Source organism: Somniosus microcephalus, unplaced genomic scaffold (assembly GCF_052327205.1).
Source record: "Somniosus microcephalus isolate GS21.2 unplaced genomic scaffold, FLI_Smic_1.0 unresolved_chr2, whole genome shotgun sequence".
NCBI lineage: Eukaryota > Metazoa > Chordata > Chondrichthyes > Squaliformes > Somniosidae > Somniosus > Somniosus microcephalus.
In genome coordinates this window covers 79612480-79636618 of record NW_028225180.1, presented here as the reverse complement: position 1 = coordinate 79636618, position 24139 = coordinate 79612480, and the positions used below count along the sequence as shown (strand labels likewise).

General features: G+C 53.1%; 1 protein-coding gene across 1 annotated transcript in view; it reads left to right on the top strand.

Moving 5' to 3' along the window:
• The window catches only part of LOC147092869 (heterogeneous nuclear ribonucleoprotein U-like protein 2), an 80661-nt gene extending 60240 nt beyond the window's left edge, over window positions 1–20421 (top strand). The window contains exons 2-14 of the mRNA XM_085976139.1: window positions 2318–2480; window positions 4484–4560; window positions 5203–5342; window positions 7503–7602; window positions 7773–7885; window positions 9030–9293; window positions 12090–12212; window positions 13231–13350; window positions 14542–14710; window positions 15999–16178; window positions 18642–18742; window positions 19144–19251; window positions 19831–20421. Coding sequence (XP_085832265.1) covers window positions 2318–2480; window positions 4484–4560; window positions 5203–5342; window positions 7503–7602; window positions 7773–7885; window positions 9030–9293; window positions 12090–12212; window positions 13231–13350; window positions 14542–14710; window positions 15999–16178; window positions 18642–18742; window positions 19144–19251; window positions 19831–19890 — 1718 coding nt within the window. The 3' untranslated portion in view covers window positions 19891–20421. The remainder of the gene's footprint in view (window positions 1–2317; window positions 2481–4483; window positions 4561–5202; window positions 5343–7502; window positions 7603–7772; window positions 7886–9029; window positions 9294–12089; window positions 12213–13230; window positions 13351–14541; window positions 14711–15998; window positions 16179–18641; window positions 18743–19143; window positions 19252–19830) is intronic.
• The last annotated feature ends 3718 nt before the right edge of the window (window positions 20422–24139 follow it).

The following is a 24139-nucleotide window of genomic DNA, read 5'->3' as shown; positions in this document are numbered from 1 at the left end:
AATTTGGATGATCAGCCATGATCTCATTGAATGGCGGTGCAGGCTCGAGGGGCCGAATGGCCTACTCCTGCTCCTATCTTCTATGTTTCTATGTATGCAAAATTGGCTGCCGCGTTTCATTGCATTCCAACAGCGACTACACTTCGTACTTCATTGTAAACTGTACTGTGAAATGCTTTGGGACGTCCTGAGGTTGTGAAAGGCGCTATGTAACTACAAGTCCTTTACCTTTAGTAAACCAGGCCACAAGTAACAACTGTGACCGGCTCTCACTGGGTCCCGATCAGCACATTTACTTGAATTATACAAGGCTGGTGGCTGCCAGCCTCAGTGAATCTGCCGGGTTCATTGTGGGATTGCTGCTGTCTGCAGACTGGGAGTCAACGGCATCAGCTCAATAGCTTAGCAGCTTCACTCTGCTTCTACTCTGCACCAACAATGTGCCTTAGCACTCGGCCCCACAAGAGCACCAGGGTGCAATCTTTCCGGCCCCCTCACTCGCCAAACCTGTGGCGCCTCTTCAGATGAGACATTAAACCGAGGCCCGGTCTGCCCTCTCAGGTGGATGTGAAAGATCCCACAGCCACAATTTTGAAGAGAAGCGGAGGAGCTCGCCCCGGTGTCCTGGGCCCAATATTTATCCCTTAACCAACATCACTAAAACAGATTATCTGGCCATTGTCTCATTTCTGTTTGTAGGAGCTTGCTGTGTGCAAATTGGCTGCTGCATTTCCTACATTACAACAGTGACTAGTGACTACACTTCAGTAGTACTTCATTGGCTGTAAAGTGCTTTGGGATTTCCCGTGGTCATGAAAGGCGCTATAGAAATGCAAGTTCTTCTCTTGACTGGAGCGCTGAATTAGGGGCTGTGGGGCCAAGCTTACTAGGAGTTGTACAGAGACTGCCGAACTCATTTGAAATCGGGCCCCTAACAATCAGCCTGGGCCCGATTTGGACCCAGGCCTTCAAGGTGAAAGGGGAGTGTGGCCCACAGCACCACCCCCAGGGACCTGTACTGGGGCTTCAACATTTCACTATACGTCTAAATGACTTGGATGAAGGAATGCAGAGCAATGTTCCCTGTATTTTTGGGGGGAACTGCGCGATTTTTACCTTGGAAAGCCGGCTGCACGGGTTCCCTGGAGCGCTGCGCGGCCGCACACCTTACAGGGAACATTGCTAGAGAGCCGTATATCTAAATTTGCTGATGACACTAAGTTAGGTTGCACAATAAACAGTGTAGGCGGGAGCAGGAAGCTGCAATGGGACATTGATAGATTAAGTGAGTGAGCAAAACTGTGGCAGATGGAGTTCAATGTGGGAAAGTGTGAGCTCATCCACTTTGGACCTAAGAAAGATAGATCAGAGTATTTTCTAAATGGCCAGAAGCTGGGAACTGTGGAAGATGAGCAAATTACGAGGACAGGTTGCACTAGACTAGGCTCGTGGGGGAGTCCAGAACAAGGGGGCATAACCGTATAATTAGAGCCAGGCCATGCAAGGGTGGTGTCAGAAAGCACTACTTCACACACAGGGTAGTGGAAATCTGGAACTTGAGGCTGGGGGTCAATTGAAAATGTCAAAACTGAGTGTTATGAATCTTATGATCCATGAAGAAAGACTCATGAAATAACACTGGGTGGCCAGCTGGCGGCGCCGTCCAAGGAGTATAAATACTCGGGCGTGGGCCCAGCTTGCCCAGGACATTTTGTAAACAGGAACTAGTGAAGTACAACTAGACCTCCCATGTTCTGAAACAAGTTGATTAAAGCCTTGCTTTATACTCGAACCAACTGCGTAGTGAGTTTTATTACGTCACTGAGATTGATAGATTTTTGTTAGGCAAGGGCATTAAGGGCTATGGCACCAAGGCGAGTAGATGGAGTTAGGTCACAGATCCGCCATGATCTAATTGAATGGCGGAACAGGCTCGAGGGGCTGAATGGCCGCCTCCTGTTCCTCTGTTCTCAACTTCCTTTATTTTGCAAAGTTTCTCCCGCAGAAATGTATTATTTATTGACGTGTAGCTGCCGGTATATATATATTTTTTGTGTTGATCCTGAGGTTTTCAGTTGTTTGACAAGTGGTGGAGACCCTGAGCAATGTGTTGATTTAACCTCGTGTTTAAAGCACTGGAGCCTGGTGTGGAATGGCCCGGCCAAGACTGCTCTGGCTGAGCCTGAACAGCGAGAGATGGGACATGTGGGTAGCTCGGTGTCGGTGACTGTCCCGTTTCGGAACTTGGCTCAGAACCCTCTGTGTAACGAGCAACATGATTAACTCGGGACTTTTTTTTTCCCATCCGTGCCGGCAGGTAAACCGAATAGCGATCGGGAGCCCGGAGAGGGAGGCAGCGAGGAGCGCGCTTCGGGCAGTGAGGAGCGGCCGTCCGACAACGAGCGGCGTGGGCAGAAGAGGCGCCACGAGGATCGCGGGCGTGGGTACTACGAATTCAGGGAGGAGACTTACTACAACCGGTGAGAGAATGCCCACAACGTTTAAACCAGTTCACCGCTGGGGTCAAGTAACACCAATAAGGAAGATCTTCTAACGATAATATATTGAACAGTTTTAAAGTGGGGACTGAATCATGTTTGCATGCCCTGTGGAATTGTCCCCTTCCCTCTAACGGCCTTTCACTTGGAAGACTATACGTGCTCTTCACTCTCTGTGTGCAATGCCTTTAGACGATTGACTAGCGTGTGTGTGTGTCTTGTGTTGGGTCTGCACATCCTGTCCACAAACCTTATTACCTGTTGTCACAAAGCCGACCCAGTAATTACTTTCAAAAGGGAATTGGATCAATACTTGAAGGGGAAAAATTTGCAGGGCTATGGGGAAAGGGCAGGGGAGTGGGGACTAATCAGGCCGCTCTTTCAAAGAGCCAGCATGGGCCGAATGGCCTCCTCCTGTGCTGTATGATTCTATGATTTATTCGTCACGCTTTTCTGTCCACATTTCACACTGGGACAGTTGGCGAAGCAGTTCGCGATGTCGTTATAGATGGCTCCGTAGAGAACGTTTCTTGGGTCATTCTCCCAACCCCTTCTCCCCCTTGTACGTGTACATAAAAAAAATATTTATTCAGCAGCTACATTAAAAAAAAAAGGTATTCATCTGCAGCCTGAAGGCAATGCCACAGGCCGTTTACAAGTAGACACTAAAAACGTCCCCAATGTACCAAAAAAAAATCCGACTTGTTTTCCCTGATTCTCAGTTTTATACGGTGAACCCGAGAGGCGAACAAGGTGGGTTTGATACCCGATCTTAACCAGGGTGGCGATCGTGGACTGCACTTGGCCTCAGTGCCCTGGGGTAGGGGGGGTGCGGGGGTTGGGGAAATAGGCTAGATCTAGACTTTGCCCCCCTCTTGACCACTGTCCAGCAACCCATTAAAAAAAAATTTCATTCATAGATGTGGGCGTCACAAGGCCAGCAATTATTGCCCATCCCCAATTGTCCTTGAGTGGCTCGCTGGGCCATTTCAGAGGGCAGTTAAGAGTCAGCCACATTGCTGTGGGTTTGGAGTCATATATCGGCCAGACCGGGTAAGGGTGGCAGATTTCCTTCCCTACAGGACATTAGTGAACCAGATGGGTTTTTATGATAATCCGGTAGTTTCATGGTCACCATTACTGATACCAGCTTTTTATTCCAGATTTATTGAATTAACTGAATTTAAATTCCACAGCTGCAGGCCTCTGGATTACTAGTCCAGTAACATAAACCCCAATGCTACTGTTGGGCTGCCCTGTGGTGCCTCCTGTTCTGAGGCCGCCCGCTGATATAGTCAAACCCCTCTCATTAAAAAAAAAACACGTCTCGGGTGCAGAATTGGAGGGCTTCTAGCATCTGTGCAAATACACCCTGTGAGGTGTCGATGTCTTCGAGAGAGGAATAGAGGACAGAAAATTGGCACGGAGGGGGTGGGGGGGGGGGGGAAACAGTGAAATGTGTTTTAAATATTGATCCTGTTTTACAATGTACCAAGTATTTGAGTGTTTTCTGGTGGTTGTAATCTAATTTACCTTGGAGCCATGCCAGCAATTAATGGGTGAGTTTAAGTACCAAAGTTCGATATAATGTCCGTGTGGGCTGCCTGTTCTATTAAGTGGCGACGCCACTCACTCTAAAGCTTGTGTGGAGCACAAACGCCAGCACGGACCAGTTGGGCCGAATGGCCTGTTTCTGTACAGTAAATTCTACGTAACACCCCTCCTCTGTTATTACTCCATCTCTTTCCCCCACCCCCAATAACCACTAAACAGATGTCCAGCCAGCCCCAACTTCCAAACTGATCCCCGAGTGGGACCTAGATTCTTTTCGGAGGAGCGAGTGGTCCCCTGTTGCTGTTGAGTTTTAGTTTGGTGTGCACTCGTGCTCGGACGCGGAGCCTCCCGAATCCCTCCTGCCACTTTGCTGATCTCCCGCGCCCTGATTTCTGCTCCTATCTCTAAGTTGTGTCTGTTGATCCCTACAGGGCCAGGTCCCCGGTGCCTGTGGGGAATGAGGAGGCTGAAGAAGAATTTGACGACAGTTTAGTTTGTCTCGACACCTGTAAGTGTGACGTTCTGTGAGGCAAAGGCCAACGTTCACTCCATCAGTTTAAAAATGCTCTTTTTATATTACGCCTGTCTAACCGATCGTGCAGAATGGCTTTGGGGGTTTGCAGAAAGTGGGGGCATCGGAAGACGTGTGAAGATTATTGGTCTCGTGAATTTGTTAATTTTCCAGATAGATCTAAAAAAAAAAAAAATTCCGGACATCCAGTCTCTGTTCATCCAGACGCTTTATCGACAGGTCGTCCCTTGAGGGCACTCGTTACGCGCACTGTTTGCCGCTGCACATATTGGATGCTAAACGCGCGTGGCAGAGGTTAAAACTGACTCGTGGGGTTTACATTGGCCAGCAGAACAGACTTTGTACCTTACAGGTTCCGGCGTGGGGGGCAGCTCGGATTGGCTGCAGTGTGGCCGTGCCCCCGGCACTTCTGGTCTAGTTACACGTTGACTTTACCACTTGAGCCACTGGGGTGCTCGTTTAAGATTGTACTGTGACCTCTTTCTATTAACCTGTGATCTTAAATTAGAGCGGTTTTGGGTGTGTCTCAATCTCGGGCGAGCTGTGCTTTGGCTATGGACCCAATAGCCAGGCGTTTCGGACGTGCCGAGTGCTTAACCTCTCCTCCCTTTCGAACAGATAACTCCGACCTTCACTTCCAAGTAGCCAAAGACCGCTATGGCGGGCAGCCCATCTCCCCCGAGAAGTTTGCGTACCTCTGGGGCGGTGCGCGGGCTACCTACGGAGTGACGAAGGGCAAAGTCTGCTTTGAGGTGAAGGTAAGACTACAATTGTACCGGGCTTTAGTGAGACCACACCTGGAGTACTGCGCACAGTTTTGGTCTCCTTACCTAAGAAAGGATATACTTGCCTTCGAGGCGGTGCAACAAAGGTTCACTAGATTGATTCCTGGGATGAGAGGGCTGTTCTATGATGAGAGGTTGGCCCAGAAATTCGGGTCGGGGGCTTCCCGCGGGTGCAAGCCTCCGACCTGCACTTACCTAGCGCGCCAGCCGTTGAGCTGTGGGCCCCCGTGGGATTCCGATCCTGGCCCTCGTCCAACTGCCGGCGCGCAGTGCTTGCGTATCCCAGGGGCGCAGTTAGTTCGAAGCGTCCCCTGGGATCACGTGGGCCATAGAGAGCCAATGGTAGCAGGGAATGCTTCATTCATAAGTTTGACAGGAAGAGCTGTCAAACCTATAAATACTATAAGCCCCAAAACATCACTAAAATTTCAAATAAATTTTTTAAAAATCACATTTTTAAAATAACTATAAATTACATGAAATAACTATTTTAAACAATAATTTAAATTTTTGAAAAAATTAATTACATTTTCTAACAGGGCTAAAAATAAACTTACCTTTCTTTAAAGTATTTAAAAATAATAAACCTGTGGAAAAAATGTTTTAATTTGAATTAATTCACCACTTACCTTGTTAAAAGCCGGCCTTGCGCCTGCTTCTTAAAAGTGTAACTGCTGGAGACTTACCCTCCCGGAAAAACCTGGAAAAAAAACGTAAGTTCGATGCGCACACGCTGCCTCTCCGGCGCACGCGTTCCACCTGCCAACCTCTTCTTTCAGGGGAACGGAAGTGCCGGCTTCCCGCGCATGCGCAGTGCATGCACGAAACCGGCACTTCCATTGGGCTTAGGGGTGAGTGCCTCATGCGTACTCACCCGTGGAGACCCGAATTTCTGGGCCATTGTGTAGAATGGGCCGATACACTCTAGAATTTAGAAGAATGAGAGGCGATCTCATTGAAACACACAAGATTCAGAGGGGGATTGACAGGGTAGATGCTGAGAGGCTGTTTCCCCCTGGCTGGGGAGTCTAGAACCAGGGGTCACAGTCTCAGGATAAGGGGTCGGCCATTTAGGACTGAGATGAGGAGGAATTTCTTCACTCAGAGGGTGGTGAACCTGTGGAATTCTCTGCCCCAGAGGGCTGTGGAGGCTCAGTTGTTGAGCATATTCAAGACTGGAATAGATAGATTTTTGGATTCTAGGGGAATCGAGGGATATGGGGATCGGAGCGGGAAAGTGGGGTTGAGGTTGAAGATCAGCCGTGATCTTATTGAATGGTGGAGCAGGCTCGAGGGGCGGTATGGCTGACTCCTGCTCTTAATTCTTATGTTCTTAAGACCTGATTGTCCCAGCGCTTCTGTCGTCGGCTGCAGCTGACCCAATTGGATGTATTGACTTGGAGCTCCTGGCATTATATCCACGCCAAGTCACTGGTGGCTTTTAGATGCCCCGCTGTACCCCTCAATACAGCCCAATACAGTGTGTCAGTGTAGTTTTTTAAAAAAACACCTGATACTTCGATCTAACACTATTCCACAAATTCATGTTAATCGCCTCATGTTTATCAGTTCACATGTGTTATTTCCCCTATTGTGGGCATAGTTAGCTGGTCTCAGTGGGAGAGAGGTGGGGGGTGGTGGTGCTTACAGGAAGCTGCAGTGCCTCGGGGACAAGCTAATTGCTCCCGATTCCTAGCCAGCAACTTGTACCAGAAATCCAGGGAGAGTATAAATACTCGGGCACGGGCCCAGCTTGCTCAGGACATTCTTTAACAGGAACTAGTGAAGGACACAACTAGACCTCCATGTTGAAAACCAGTTGATTAAAGCCTTGTTTAACACTCAGACCAAGTGCCTAGTAGTTTTCTTACGTCACACCGCATGTCTAATCTCCCTTGTGTGGAATTGTACACGGTCCCACCTTTTCTGAACCCAACTTGTGGAAATGGGTTTAAGCCCTGCGGTCGAATAGACTGCAGGCACTCACCGTCCTGTCCCGGGAGGGGGGGGCAGCGGAATGGTCATTTCGGAAAAATTTGTGTGGGGAGAGGGGGTTTGGATTGAGAAAGTCTAAATGGGCATTGCCTGTTGGTGAGTCTGCGTTAACGGTCCCTCTCCCAAATTCGATTCCAGATGACCCAGAAGCTCCCCGTGAAGCAGCTGCCCGAGAGCTACAGTGAGCAACACATTGTTCGTGTGGGTTGGTCCCTAGACAGCTCCTCGCTACAGCTGGGTAAGCAACAGCCCGCAGGGCCCGTGCAGATGTCTTGTCCTTTCCTGTTGCTCCGCACTCTGACCGTACTAATGTTTCCACGTGGTTGGGGAGTGGTCAGCTCGCCATGCCGCTGAGTTTGTATTTTTTTTTCATGCTTTCAGTAATGTACAATTTTTAAAACATTGCAGGAGACGCAGAGTTTTCCTATGGCTACGATGGAGCTGGGAGAAAGTGGGAAAACTCCACGTTTGAGGATTACGGAGAGCAGTTCGATGAAAATGACGTAATTGGTTGTTTCGCTGTAAGTACTCCGACGCGGCCTGATTGAGCGAGTTGTTTGCCTCGACTCCAAATTACTCAAACATTTTATTCTGTGCACCTCAAGGTTAGCGCTGGGACTAAGCTCACTTTCCATTTTGGCCATTGGAATCGAGAAATTCCCACAGTACGGGTTAGAAAGCTCCCTCTACACTGTCCCATCAAACACTCCCAGGGCAGGTACAGCACGGGTTAGATACAGAGTAAAGCTCCCTCTACACTGTCCCATCAAACACCCCCAGGGCAGGTACAGCACGGGTTAGATACAGAGTAAAGCTCCCTCTACACTGTCCCATCAAACACCCCCAGGGCAGGTACAGCACGGGTTAGATACAGAGTAAAGCTCCCTCTACACTGTCCCATCACACACTCCCAGGGCAGGTACAGCACGGGTTAGATACAGAGTAAAGCTCCCTCTACACTGTCCCATCAAACACTCCCAGGGCAGGTACAGTATGGGTTAGATACAGAGTAAAGCTCCCTCTACACTGTCCCATCAAACACTCCCAGGGCAGGTACAGCACGGGTTAGATACAGAGTAAAGCTCCCTCTACACTGTCCCATCAAACACTCCCAGGGCAGGTACAGTGTGGGTTAGATACAGAGTAAAGCTCCCTCTACACTGTCCCATCAAACACTCCCAGGGCAGGTACAGCACGGGTTAGATACAGAGTAAAGCTCCTTCTACACTGTCCCATCAAACACTCCCAGGGCAGGTACAGTGTGGGTTAGATAGAGAGTAAAGCTCCCTCTGCACTGTCCCAAACAATGTGCCTCAGTCCCAATCTTAGAGTACCATTGTGACCTTGTTGGATTTCCCACACCAGCCGTCCTTTGGCCACTGAGTGAGAATGCTGAATTGAGATTGTTTTGTACTGTTGGTCTAAGGACTGGATTGAGACTGCCGCATTCGGTTCCCGCAGAACCCTCCGAGTTACCAGACACAGGATAATTTCATCCCATCAGTCTGGGCTGGATTTGAACCCGTGTCCCAGAACTAAGAGATCGGGAAGCCTGTGTGTTGGAAGTGGCTCGACCTGTTGCAAATCTCGGCGATGAGGGCTCGAGGATGTGTTGTCTGACTGCCTGCAGCCCACTGTAACCGGTTTGCTGCTTTCTGTTCACAGAATTTTGATGGCGAGGAGGTGGAACTGTCCTTTTCGAAGAATGGAGCCTGTCTCGGAGCCGCCTTCACAGTCAGCAAAGAGTCGCTGGGCGAGAAAGCGCTGTTCCCTCACGTTCTGTCGAAAAACTGTGCGGTGGAGTGCAACTTTGGCCACAAGGAGGAACCTTTTTTCCCGATCCCAGAGGATTACGCTCTCGTCCAGAGCGTTCCCCTGGAGGACCGTGTTCGTGGAGCAGTTGGACCCAAAACGAAGGATGCCTGTGAAGTAAGTTCCGGCACAGACATGATGGGCCGAATGGCCTCTTTCTGTGCCCTAAGTTTCTAAAATTTCTTCTAAGAACCAGAAATAACCTCTGAATCCTCGCTGAATACAGCGTGTTGGAAAGAGCCCCTTCTCCTTGCAATTGGTCAGTGACCCACATGATGTACTGAGCCATACGATAGGTCCCAGGGTCGATTCCCAGTCCTTAAGTTAGCTGATCCCGCCCGACCAGGGCAGCAGTTGGTCTGCTACAGTTGACCTTTGGCTAGGAGGAGAGAAAGTCGGCGAGGCTCCTGATGTTGATTATTCAACTAACCACCCCCCCCGCCCCCCAAAAGGTGTGAAGTGCTCGCGTGTGGTTGGCAAGTGAGACAGGATCTGGTTGAGTTGATGTACCGAGAGATTGAGGAGACTAGGCCTAGATTCCCTCGAGTTTAAATGAATGAGATGATCATCTCATTCAAACATATAAAATTCTTACAGGGCTTGACAGGGTAGATGCCGGGAGGATGTTTCCCCCTGGCTCGCTGGCTGGACTGAGATGAGGAAGAATTTCTTCACTCAGAGGGTGGTGAATCTTTGGAATTCTCTACCCCAGAGAGCTGTGGATGCTGAGTCGCTGAGTATATTCAAGACTGAGATCGATAGAGTTTTGGATATTGAGGGATATGGGGATAGGGCGGGAAAATGGAGTTGAGATCAAAGATCAGCCATGATCTTACTGAATGGCGGAGCAGGCTCGAGGGGCCGTAATGCCTGCTCCTGCTCCTACTTTTTATATTCTTGTGTGGTTAAATAGTCTGGCAGTCACAGTCTAGGCTCACACATGCTGGAGTGAGGTACAGGAATGCTGCTAGTGCCGGAGAACTGTACCTTGATATCCTTTATTGTACAGTACGGTAGCATATTAAACATTGGTCCTGGGCTAGCAGTCTAGCAATCAAGACCTCAAATCCCACCGTGGGAAAGTTACGTAATTCAGTAAATCTGGTCATCTGCACCTGAGCAATGAAGACCGTGAGAGTTGTCGGATGGTAGCAGAAACCCAACTGGTTCAGTGATGCCCCACCCCCTGCCCAGCCTTCCCCCCCCCCACACGGGCCTCCAGTCTACACTGCACGGCTGAATCGCAACACCCTGAGAAGGTGGCGGTGGGCAGTCTTCTGCAGTTATTTCTACAACTAAGGGGGCTTGCTGAGCCCTTCAGAGGGCATCAACTAGCGCTGGGCGACGTGCAGCCCTGCCCGCATCACCCACACCCTGGGAATTAAAAAAAAAAAAAAAAAACCCACAACTGCTCTGTTACAAGAAGCTGCGTAAAATGTGACTGGTGTTTGTCTGCCTGGTGCCATCCACTTATTTCAGTTTTTGCACTGATCGGTTTGAGGGATGTTAGCGATTTGGCGGGTGGCGGGATGGAAGAACCCCAAAGCTCGGGAGTGCACTGGGAGCGGTCGTCTTGGATGAAATTTAGCACAGACAAGGGATGGCCTTTGTGAACTTCAGCTCTTCAATATTGCGCTTCGCCCACATTTATTTTGAGCAAGTTTTTGGACCTTGCTGGGTTACTCTAGTGGTGAGAATGTTAAAGTGTGTGTGTGTGTATATGTTCTACTCTGGATTGGGATTGAGGGTAATTGTAGCCGTGGCTCTGTTGGTAGCACCCTCGCCTCGGAGTCAGAAGGTCGTGGGTTCAAGTCCCACTCCAGAGACTCGAGCACAAAAATCCAGGCTGACACTCCAGTGCAGTACTGAGGGAGCGCCGCACTGTTGGAGGGGCAGTACTGAGGGAGCGCCGCACTGTTGGAGGGGCGGTACTGAGGGAGTGCCGCACTGTCGGAGGGGCGGTACTGAGGGAGCACCGCACTGTTGGAGGGGGCAGTACTGAGGGAGCGCCGCACTGTCGGAGGAGCAGTACTGAGGGAGCGTGCGCACTGTCGGAGGAGCAGTACTGAGGGAGCGTGCGCACTGTCGGAGGGGCACTGCTGAGGGAGCGCCGCACTGTCGGAGGGGCAGTACTGAGGGAGCGCCGCACTGTCGGAGGGGCAGTACTGAGGGAGCGCCGCACTGTCGGAGGGGCAGTACTGAGGGAGCGCCGCACTGTCGTAGGGGCAGTACTGAGGGAGCGCCGCACTGTCGGAGGGGCAGTACTGAGGGAGCGCCGCACTGTCGGAGGGGCAGTACTGAGGGAGCGCCGCACTGTCGGAGGGGCAGTACTGAGGGAGCGCCGCACTGTCGGAGGGGCAGTACTGAGGAAGCGCCGCACTGTCGGAGGGGCGGTACTGAGGGAGCGCCGCACTGTCGGAGGGGCGGTACTGAGGGAGCGCCGCACTGTCGGAGGGGCGGTACTGAGGGAGCGCCGCACTGTCGGAGGGGCGGTACTGAGGGAGCGCCGCACTGTCGGAGGGCCAGTACTGAGGGAGCGCCGCACTGTCTGAGGGGCAGTACTGAGGGAGTGCTGCGCTGTCAGAGTTGCCGTCTTTTAGATGAGACGTTAAACCGAGGCCTCGTCTGCCCTCTCAGGTGGACGTAAAAGATCCCATGGCACTATTTCGAAGAAGAGCAGGGGGAGTTCTCCCCGGTGTCCTGGGGCCAATATTTGTCCCTCAATCAACATCACTAAAAACAGATGATCTGGTCATTATCACATTGTTGCTTGTGGGAGCTTGCTGTGCGCAAATCGGCTGCCGCGTTTCCTACATTACACTTCAAGAAAGTACTTAATTGGCTGTAAACAGCTTTGGGACGTCCTGAGGTGGTGAAAGGCGCTGTATAAATACAAGTCTTTCTTTTTTACAGGTTATACTGATGGTTGGGTTGCCAGGGGTTGGTAAGACTACCTGGGTGAAGAATCACACGGCTGAGAATCCAGAGAAAAGGTACACCGTACTGGGAACATGCAACATTCTGGACAGGATGAGGGTAAGAGATGTTAGGTTTGTGTTTTACTCTCCATTTACTCTTTAGGGTAATCAGACATAAGATCAACCGAGGCTTTAAACTTTTTTTTAAACTGCTTGGTTTTATTAAGATTAAAATACAGCAAGGTTTACAGATGGAGATTCATACAACTTTAATTAGAAATACAACTCAAAACTCGGAATTGCCAATTCTTCTGCTTCGGGAGGCTTGAGAGGTTAATAATCCATCGACATCCTGTGTGTTCTTCTGGCCTGTCTCGTGGACTGTGTTCGGTCGGTCTCCTGGATGGTCTCATTTGAACTTACTAAAATGGCTGGTTTGGTCCACTTCTTGCTGATTAAAAATAAGCTTTACAGTAACCTTCCATTCTCTCTCTCCCATGGTTACACAGACTGATACCAAACAACACCTGGTGTCCCGTGTTCCCCCCCCCCCCCCCCCCAACCAGTCTGTCGAGGTCTCCTTATCTGTAGCCTTCCAGACAGTCTGCATAACACTTCTTGAATTTGGTCAACCTTCCCAGCATGCCTTGTTGCACAGTCAGTTTAACGGTTCTTTTAACCAAACTCTGCTCCTTTGGGGGGGAATTCATCCAGGGTCCTACTCAATCCTTTAGTTTCGTTAAAACTGGTATTGAAAAGCCCCAAAGTCCTTCAGAGAATTGGGAGCTGGTTTGCCGACCTCGTTGACTGTAAGTTCAAGGAATTGTAACGCTGCTTAGATTAGCTTGGCTCACTTGACTGTGGGTCAGGATACTCAACCAAGACTCCAAAAATAATGGGTTAACCGGTCATTCAGCTTGGGGATGCGGGGGGTCCAGCGAGGGCAGGAACAGGCTCAGCTGTGATGCCCTCAGAGTTGAATATCCTGTAGATTCCGTTCAGACTTGCCCGTGGAACTGTACCCCAGCACGAGTCGGTGCGTTTGAGAGAAGAGGGGAGGTGGTGAACACCCACAGCTGGATTAGCTGTTTAATATAAAACCATTCACTGTGCACTCTTCGGTTCTGTTCTCCCAGGTCAAGGGTCCTGAAATGAATGTGGAGCGTCGGAATCTTCTAATCCAGCAGGCGACTCAGTCCTTGAGCAAACTGATCCAGATCGCTGCTTGCAAGAAGCGCAACTACATCCTCGATCAGGTACCGTCCTTCTGAAGTGGTGGCCCACTAAATATTCAGATCGTCTATTAACACCACTGTGTCAGCCAATGAGTTGGAGGCCGGGGGGGCGGGGTACTTGCAGCAGGACTTGCAGCAAACAAAGTCTGTTTAAACCGAGCGCTACAGCAGTCTACAGAGTCTATTTAAACAGCATACTACAGCAAACAGTCTTACAAACTACAGCAAACAGAACTCGTGACTAAAACTGCAGCAATGTCTCCTGCTAAAAGCAGGATTATTTCTCCAGCAAAATGCAGTGAGTGGAGGATAGCTATATAATACAAATGATGTGCATAAAATCAGTCCCAGTCACTTACAGCAGTGCGGTCTCCAGGCGTGATTGAAGGGGGAAATGACCCAATCGTCTCAATTCTGGTCGGGAATAGCGGTGTCGCTATATGGAAACACAAAATATTGGGGGTAAAGGGGTGCGAGTCCCACACTGGAGGCTCACCGATTCAAATTGACTGATCTTTAAAGCTGTAGTTCGTAGAGACTTTAAAAAAAAAATAGATTCTGTAGACTGTTTGCTGTAGTGTGCTGTTTAAATAGACTGTAGACTGCTGTAGCGCACTGTTTAAACAGACTTTGCTGCAAGTTTCCCCCCCCCACCTCCCTAACTCCGAATGAGCGGCCTCTCATTCCCGCTCCCCCCTCATCTCTCGCCACGTTGGCGAGGTATCAAAGGGCTGATGGCGACTGTGGAGCTTCATCCTAGTCAGAGTCGGTGCCATCGAGAGAGACAAACGAATTTGGAGTCGCTCCGTCTGCCATTATAATTCTGACGGGGGGTGGGGTAACAGAGTCAGTCCATCTACCAACAACTACTTGTATTTATACAGCGCCATAAATGTAGTAAAACATCCCAAGGCGTTTCACAGGAGCGATTATCAAACAAAATTTGACACCGAGCTACATGAGATATTAGGACAGGCGACCAAAAGCTTGGTCAAAGAGGTCGGTTTTAAGGAGCATCTTAAAGGAGGAGAGAGAGGCGGAGAGGTTTAGGGAGGGAATTCCAGAGCTCAGGGCCCAGGCGGCTGAAGGCACGGCCGCCAATGGTGGAGCGATTAAAATCGGGGATGCACAAGAGGCCAGAATTGTTAGCGTTCTGACCAGGGGGGATAACATTTCACCCGTTAACGGCCTCTGCACTCGCCTCCCTTTCAGACCAATGTATACAGCTCGGCTCAGCGGCGGAAGATGATCCCGTTCAAAGGGTTTTACCGCCAGGCTATAGTGATCTGCCCGAGTGATGAGGACTGGAAGACGAGGATGAAGCAGCGGATTGCGGAAGAGGGCGAGGACGTACCAGAGTTTGCACTGCATGAAATGAAAGGTGAGGGGGTGGGTGGGTGGTGACACTGGGTGTGGACAGGGCCTTGTGCTCTGTGATGTGTTTCTGGTACATGCTACACCCCTGATGTTTGCCTACTGTCCTCCTGGATGTGGTGCTCACCTTTTGCTGGAATTGCGCGGGCTTGTGGGTGTTGGCCGAGTGCAGGGTCGAGCCGGCTGTGGCTCCCGCCCCCACCCACCCCTTGCCCCCGCCATGGCTGATGTCTGGACTCTCTCATGAGAAGAGAAGGTTAAGGGGAGATTTAATAAGAGGTGTTCAAAATGACATGGGGTTTTGATAGAGTAAATAAGGAGAAACTGTTTCCACTGGCTGGAGCATCGGTAACCAGAGGACACAGATTTAAGATCATTAGAAACGAACCGGGGGGGGGAGAGGAGGAGAATTTTTTTTACATAGTGTGTTGTCATGATCTGGAACGCGCTGCCTGAAAGGGCAGTGGAAGCAGATTCAATAGTAACTCTCAGCAGGGAATTGGATAAATAATTGAAAAGGGAAAATGCGCAGGGCTGCGGGTAAAGAGCAGGGGGAGTGGAACTAATTGGATCGCTCTTTCAAAGAGCTGACACAGGATTCTATGACAAACGGCCACTTTGGGAAAGGTGCCTGACGTAAGAAAATTACTAGGCACTTGGTCTAAGCGTTAAACAAAGCTTTAATCAACTGTTTTACAACATGGAGGTCTAGTTGTGTCCTTCACTAGTTCCTGTTAAGAATGTCCTGCGCAAGCTGGGCCCGTGCCCGAGTATTTATACTCTCCCTGGACAGCGCCACCCGTAGGCCGCTCAGTATTATTTCATAAGTCTTTCTTTCATGAATGACTGATTCATGTCAGTACCAAAGGGCCGATGGCAGTCTCGGGACTGCAACGCAGCAGGAGTCGGCACCTTCAGGAGCGGAGGTGGTGATCATCCCCCCCCCCCCCCGCCCATTATTCACGTGAGAGTCTCGACGACGAGCAAGGGCGGGCTGTTCGAAGAGCGTCGCAGCTCGGCCCAATCCTGTCCTGTCCGGGCATCGGAGTGCAGTCAAGAGGAGTCGCGTCCCTTTCCTCGCTAACCCAGAAGGCACTGCAGATAGTTGTTGCGTGTGAAACAGCGCCCCAGCAGAGACCAGCTAACTCAGCAGAAGCTGGCAGTGGAACCGGGGCCCTCCTGGTCTGAATGGCTCTGCTGCACTATTCACCAGCAGGCCAGTTGGAGGGAGCTGTTGCGTCCGGCTTTCTCAGCTGACTCTCTTTCCTGATCTCTCTCGTGTTGATTTTTTTCAGTGAATTTTACGTTCCCCGAGACGAGCGACTTCCTGGACAAGGTGACTTATGTGGAGCTGGAGAAGGAGCAGGCCGACAAACTGGTGAGCAAGTACCGAGACGAGGCAAAGAAAGCCCGGCCACAGCAAGAGAAGCGTCAGGATCGACGTAACTACCGCAACGACAGAGACAGGAACTACGGTGAGACGCCGCCCCGGGCGGAACAGAACTTTAACCTTGTTTATCAAAAAGAACGGTCTCTTCCTTCTGTTCTCACACATTAATTCTCTTAAGCAACTGTTTTTTTTTGGAGAGAGCTAGTAAACTGGGGCTCCCTGAACTAATCCTGAATGGGGATTAGGGGGGAAAACTCTCCACTGGAGTTATACCTAGCACAAAGGAACATGGTTGTGGTTGTTGGAAACCAATTATCTCAGCCCCAGGACATCGCTGCAGGAGTTCCTCAGGGCAGTGTCCTAGACCCAACCATCTTCAGCTGCTTCATCAATGACCTTCCCTCAATCATAAGGTCAGAAGTGGGGATGTTCGCTGATTGCAGTGTTCAGCTCCATTCGCAACTCCTCAGGCAGTCCGTGCCCGAATGCAACAAGACCTGGATATCATTTAAGCTTGGGCTGATCAGTGGTAAGTGACATTCACGCCACACAAGTGCCAGGCAATGACCATCTCCAACAAGAGGAAGTCTAAGCACCTCCCTTGACATTCCATGGCATTACCATAGTCTAATCCCCCACCATCAACATCCTGGAGTGGCGTCACCATTGACCAGAAGCTCAGCTGGACCAGACGCGTAAATGCTTTGGATACAAGAGTGGGTCAGAGGCTGGGTATTCTGCGGCGAGTGTCTCACCTCCTGACTCCCCAAAGCCTCTCGCCACCTACAAGGCACAAGTCATGAGTGTGATGGAATACTCTCACTTGCCTGGATAGGTGCAGCCCTAACAATACAAGGAACACAGGAACAGGAGGCGGCCATTTAGCCCCTCAAGCCTGTTCCGCCATTTAGTGAGATCATGGCTGATCTGTGAACTAACTCCATCTACCCACCTTTGTCCCATATCCATTAATACCTTTGGTTAACAAAAATCTATCAATCTCAGATTTAAAATTAACAATTGACCCTCGGCATCAGTTGCTGTTTGCGGAAGAGAGTTCCAAACTTCTACCACCCTTTGTGTGTAGAAGTGTTTCCTAACTTCACTCCTGAAAGGTCTGGCTCTAATTTTTAGACTCTGCCCCCTAGTCCTAGACTTCCCAACCAGCGGAAATAGTTTCTCTCTCTCTACCCTATCTGTTCCCCTGAATATCTTGAAAGCTTCGCTCAAATCACCCCTTAACCTTCTAAAGACCATGGAATACAACCCTAATTTGTGTAATCTCTCCTCGTAACTTAACCCTTGAAGTCCGGGTATCATTCTGGTAAACCTGCGCTGCACTCCCTCCAAGGCCAATATATCCTTCCTAAGGTGTGGGGCCCAGAACTGCTCCCAGTGCTCCAGGTGTGAACATAAGAAATAGGAGCAGGAGTCAGCCATTCGGCCCCTCGAGCCTGCTCCGCCATTCAATAAGATCATGGCTGATCTTCTACCTCAACTCCACTTTCCTGCACTATCCCCATATCCCTTGATTCTCATAATATTCAAAAATCTATTGATCTCAGCCTTGAATATACTCAACGACTGAGCCTCCACAGCCCTCTGGGGTAGAGAATTCCAAAGATTCACCACCCTCTGAGTGAAGAAATTTCTCATCTCAGTCTTAAATGGCCGACCCCTTATCCTGAGACTGTGACCCCTGGTTCTAGACTCCCCAGCCAGGGGACACATCCTCCCTGCATCTACCCTGTCAAGCCCTGTAAGAATTTTGTATGTTTCAATGAGATCACCTCTCATTCTTCTAAACTCTAGAGAATATAGGCCTAGTCTACTCAATCTCTCCTCATAGGACAATCCCCCCATCCCAGGAACCAGTCTGGTGAACCTTCGCTGCACTCCCTCTATGGCGAGTATATCCTTCCTAAGGTGTGGGGCCCAGAACTGCTCCCAGTGCTCCAGGTGTGGTCTAACCAGGGCTTTGTACAGCTGCAGCATAACTTCTACCCCCTTGGATTCTAGTTCTCTCGATATAAAGGCCAGCATCCCATTAGCCTTTGATTATTTTCTGTACCTGTTCATGACATTTTAATGATCTGTGTACCTGGACCCCCAAGTCTCTTTGGACCTCCACTGTTTTTAGCCTTTCACCATTTAGAAAGTGCCCTGTTCGATCCTTTTTCGGTCCAAAGTGGATGACCTCACATTTGCCTACATTGAAAACCATTTGCTACAATTTTGCCCGTTCGCTTAATCTGTCGATATATTTTTATAATTTTATGCTTTGGTCGACGCTGCCTACAGTGCCACCTATCTTTGCGTCATCGGCCAATTTGAATGTGTGGCTTTCTATCCCAAGGAGCTCGACACCACCCAGGACAAAGCAGTCCACTGCTCCACCAGTACTGCATGGCTACTTCCCGGCAATGAGGTTCTGTGGCGTGGGGGGTTTTCAAGACTCTGTTCCCACCCCATCTCAGAACCCAAACGTTTGTTGGAGATGCGCGTGCAATAAATAAACCGCCCTCACGTTGGCTCTCTGTTCTGCTAGGTGGTAACCGCATGGGCAGGTGGGACAACAGGAACTACGATCGGCCGCAGTACGGGCAGGGCTGGGGTGCCGCCTACAGCAACAACCCAGCATACAGAGAGGTAAGAGAGAGACACTCAATTACAGGTACGTAGGAACAGGAGGAGGCAATTCAGCCCCTCCAGCCCGTTCTGCCATTCAATGAGATCACAGCTGATCTTAACTCCGTCCACCCGCCTTGGTGCACACCAGAGAATCAGACAAGAATATAACACGGGACTTAATCTCTTTCCTGACCTGGGTTTTGCCCCCTCGGTTTGTTACCCTCTTGCTTTGCACCTGAAAGTCTGGTGAGATGAGCTGCTGGTTCCTTTATCAGGATTCCTTGGGGAACGTTCTTCTGCTTATCTCTTTGAGATTTGGGTAAAGGATTCTCAACACGGTTTCCAAAGTGGCACCTGTCGGCCAGCAATACTTGCCCCGCCATTGTAGTAACGCACTGACCAGTCATTTGTTGCCACAGGATTACCATAAAGCCTACGACCGATACAGGCAGCAGTACGACCGGGCCTATGCGCAGCCCTACGACTACCACAGATACCGGGATTATTACCGGGAGTACGCTCGCGAGGTAGGTACCTGTCTGTGCTCGCCGGCGCTCCTGCTATAACGTGATCTGGACCAGTCTGTCGCTGACTGGATTCCCTGTAACCTGGGCACAAGGTGGGGGTGGATGCATGCACGTGCTTTTGGGAACCCTGATGTGGCTGCCCAGAATGTCCCAGGGTTTGGTCTATAGTCTATAGCCTACAAGCCAGCCAACGTCAGCCAGAACAGTAGGGGGGGGCGGTGAGGCAGTGGCACAATTGGCATCGTGCCCCCTCTGACCCGGGAGGGGGAACATTAGCCAGGGATTCCCCCCCCCACCCCCCCATTCGCCATTAGCCAGTCGTGCGTGGTGTTGAGTGCGTGTGAGAGACACGCTGAGCAAAGGCAGGATCAGGCTATGCTGCGATGCTCCCCATGGTTGAATAACGCACCAACGCACAGTCAGCGTCCAGGCTTGCGTGTAACGAATGGCCACTTGGGGTAAGGTGCTGTGGGCGTGTAGTGCAGTGCGAGTCGGGCGAGGTACGGTGATAATGGGGTGGGTAGAGACGAGACTTTTTAACCATTAATGTGCCATTTGTTCCTCTCATTCTGTCTCCAGTGGCACCGCTATTACGAGGAGCGAAACCGCTACTACAACAGTTACTATGGCTACCGATGAAAGCGCGACCGTGTGCGTCCCCACAGCCCAGGATCTCAGCCAGCCTCCAACATAGTTTCATTCCAGTGGAGCAGCAGGTGGCTGTGGGGATTTTACTCAAGTTTTCGGCTAGTGTTTAGATGTTCTGTTTTTAATTTTATTTTTCCTCTTGTTTAAACAAAGTGAGTGCCTGGCTTTACAAGGCATTTCAGCTTTTCCTCAACAGACGTACCACAGTAGTTAATGCGGAATGTATAAAATACTCTCTCGCGCCCGCGCACATACTCTCTCGCACTCGTGCACAAATGCACACACTCGTGCACGCTCTCGCTCGCACGCTCTCTCGTTCACGTACACGCCTCACTCGCTCACGCGCGCGCACTCCTCTCGCGCGCACACTCTCCTCTCTCTCACATGCTCTCTCTTTCGTGTGCACGCTCTCTCTTTCGTGTGCACACTCTCCCCCTCGTGCGCGCTCTCCTCTCGCGCGCGCGCGCACTCCCACCTCGCGCGCGCGCGCTCTCCCCTCTAGCACTCGTACTCTCTCCTCTCGCGCGCACACTCTCCCTCCCCCCCGCGTGCACACCCTCTCCCTCCCCCCCCGCGTGCACACCCTCTCCTCTCGCGCGCGCGCACTCTCCCCCTCTTGCGCGCACACCCTCTCCTCTCGCGCGCACACACTCCTCCGCTCGCGCACTCTCCCCCTCTCGCGCGCACACCCTCTCCCCCCCTCTCTCGCGCGCACACACCCCCATCGCTCGCACACACACTTCCCCCTCTCACGCGCACACTCTCTCCCCCTCTCTCACGCACGCTCTCCCCCTCTCTCGCGCACGCTCTCCCCCTCTCTCGCGCACGCTCTCCCCCTCTCTCGCGCACGCTCTCCCCCTCTCTCGCGCACGCTCTCCCCCTCTCTCGCGCGCACGCTCTCCCCCTCTCTCTCGCGCACGCTCTCCCCCTCTCTCGCGCGCACGCTCTCCCCCTCTCTCGCGCGCACGCTCTCCCCCTCGCGCGCACGCTCTCCCCCCTCTCTCGCGCGCGCACTCTCCCCCTCTTGCGCGCACACCCTCCCTCCCCCCCCGCGTGCACACCCTCTCCTCTCGCGCGCACACACTCCTCCGCTCGCGCACTCTCCCCCTCTCGCGCGCACACCCTCTCCCCCCCTCTCTCGCGCGCACACACCCCCATCGCTCGCACACACACTTCCCCCTCTCACGCGCACACTCTCTCCCCCTCTCTCACGCACGCTCTCCCCCTCTCTCGCGCACGCTCTCCCCCCTCTCTCGCGCACGCTCTCCCCCCTCTCTCGCGCACGCTCTCCCCCTCTCTCGCGCACGCTCTCCCCCTCTCTCGCGCGCACGCTCTCCCCCTCTCTCTCGCGCACGCTCTCCCCCCTCTCTCGCGCGCACGCTCTCCCCCTCTCTCGCGCGCACGCTCTCCCCCCTCGCGCGCACGCTCTCCCCCTCTCTCGCGCGCACGCTCTCCCCCTCTCTCGCGCGCACGCTCTCCCCCCTCTCTCGCGCGCACGCTCTCCCCCTCGCGCGCACGCTCTCCCCCTCTCTCGCGCACGCTCTCCCCCTCTCTCGCGCACGCTCTCCCCCTCTCTCGCGCGCACGCTCTCCCCCTCTCGCGCGCACGCTCTCCCCCTCTCTCTCGCGCGCACGCTCTCCCCCTCTCTCTCGCGCGCACGCTCTCCCCCCTCTCTCTCGCGCGCACGCTCTCCCCCTCTCGCGCGCACGCTCTCCCCCTCTCTCTCGCGCGCACGCTCTCCCCCTCTCTCTCGCGCGCACGCTCTCCCCCTCTCTCTCGCGCGCACGCTCTCCCCCTCTCGCGCGCACGCTCTCCCCCTCTCTCTCGCGCGCACGCTCTCCCCCTCTCTCTCGCGCGCACGCTCTCCCCCTCTCTCTCGCGCGCACGCTCTCCCCCTCTCTCTCGCGCGCACGCTCTCCCCCTCTCTCTCGCGCGCACGCTCTCCCCCTCTCTCTCGCGCGCACGCTCTCCCCCTCTCGCGCGCACGCTCTCCCCCTCTCTCTCGCGCGCACGCTCTCCCCCTCTCTCTCGCGCGCACGCTCTCCCCCCTCTCTCTCGCGCGCACGCTCTCCCCCTCTCTCTCGCGCGCACGCTCTCCCCCTCTCTCTCGCGCGCACGCTCTCCCCCTCTCTCTCGCGCGCACGCTCTCCCCCTCTCTCTCGCGCGCACGCTCTCCCCCTCTCTCTCGCGCGCACGCTCTCCCCCTCTCTCTCGCGCGCACGCTCTCCCCCCTCTCTCTCGCGCGCACGCTCTCCCCCTCTCTCTCGCGCGCACGCTCTCCCCCTCTCTCTCGCGCGCACGCTCTCCCCCTCTCTCTCGCGCGCACGCTCTCCCCCTCTCTCTCGCGCGCACGCTCTCCCCCTCTCTCTCGCGCGCACGCTCTCCCCCTCTCTCTCGCGCGCACGCTCTCCCCCTCTCTCTCGCGCGCACGCTCTCCCCCTCTCTCTCGCGCGCACGCTCTCCCCCTCTCTCTCGCGCGCACGCTCTCCCCCTCTCTCTCGCGCGCACGCTCTCCCCCTCTCTCTCGCGCGCACGCTCTCCCCCTCTCTCTCGCGCGCACGCTCTCCCCCCTCTCTCTCGCGCGCCACGCTCTCCCCCTCTCTCTCGCGCGCACGCTCTCCCCCTCTCTCTCGCGCGCACGCTCTCCCCCTCTCTCTCGCGCGCACGCTCTCCCCCTCTCTCTCGCGCGCACGCTCTCCCCCTCTCTCGCGCGCACGTTCTCTCCCCCTCTCGCGCGCACGCTCTCTCCCCCTCTCTCTCGCACGCACGCTCTCTCCCCCCTCTCTCTCGCGCGCACGCTCTCTCCCCCTCTCTCGCGCGCACGCTCTCTCCCCCTCTCTCGCGCGCACGCTCTCTCCCCCTCTCTCGCGCGCACGCTCTCTCCCCCCTCTCTCTCTCGCGCACGCTCTCTCCCCCCTCTCTCGCGCGCACGCTCTCTCCCCCTCTCGCGCGCGCACGCTCTCTCCCCCCTCTCGCGCGCGCACGCTCTCTTCCCCCTCTCTTGCGCGCACGCTCTCTCTCGCGCGCACACTCTCCTCTCTCGCGCGCACACTCTCTCCTCTCCTCTTCTCTCTCGCACACTGTCCATCCCCCCCCTCCCCCTCTCGTGCACACACTCACTCTCCTCCCTCTCATACATGCATACACAGGCCAGTAACACCTTCGACTTTTCCTTAACTATATATTCTTAACACTGACCTGCTCTGTGGGCGAGTCCTGGGTGGAGTTGTACAGAACGGTGCCCATTGGCAGATTGCCGCTTTCTGCTGGGGGGGGTGTTTTGGTGCCAACCTTTGTGAATGGGAGCGAGTTCGGTTTCCGTGGGGTCCTTGCCTTTGAGAGGCTGTCACTTGCGTGCGTTCGTGTCGGGTATCGAGCGTGCTTTTTTGCATTCAATTTGAGAGGGAGGTGGGGCGCAGTCCGGCACGGTTTACCTGAGGAAGTCTGGGTACGGCGGTGTCGTGGCATGGAACCGGACTAGCAACCCGAGCTGAGAGTTCAAATGCAGCAAGATAAAATTCAATAAATCTGACCGCTTTGAGCTGGCACCAGATAAGATGAACCGTGAAAAGCTGCCGAGTTGTCGTGCGAATTAGGGTTTTTTTTTTACTGCAAGACCCCTGCCCAGTCTGGCCTACACGTGACTCCCATCCCCTGCCCCTCCGAAGCCTTTCGGTTGTACAAACAATTGTTAACAAGCTGAAGGCCAGCGCCACCACCTCTTCAGGGAAAGTAGGGGATGGGCAGTAAACCTTGTCAGCACGAACCAAAGGGGGGGGCGGGGGGGGGGGGGTGTGGTAGATAAACTAGTGGGGCTGTCTTTTCTGGGGCAAACACTTTTTTTTTGCACGCCGTGGGACGTGATCATAAGCTACTTCCGCCCTCGCGCGAAGAAAAGGATGTTTGTGTGGGAGTTCCCGGAGAAGTAACGGCCCTTTCAGGATCTGCAAAATTGAGTTCCGTCTCCCCCCCCCCCCCCCCCCCCCCAAGGCCTCTGGCGCACAGAGACCCTTTCCACTTGCCCCCCTTCCCAAAGGAGCAAAGACTCGCCCGTCCACAACACTGCGCACACCCTGCGTTAACTGGTGCGAAGCTGAAACCGCCCGGTGAAGCCGGTGCCTCCTGCGCCCCGCGGCTCTTATGGAACTTCACGCAGAAGTCTCTCTCTCTCTCTCCCATTTTCACACAGCTCAACGCCACAACAGAGTGGCAGGCCTGGTGTCTTGCAGAGTGTCGACCC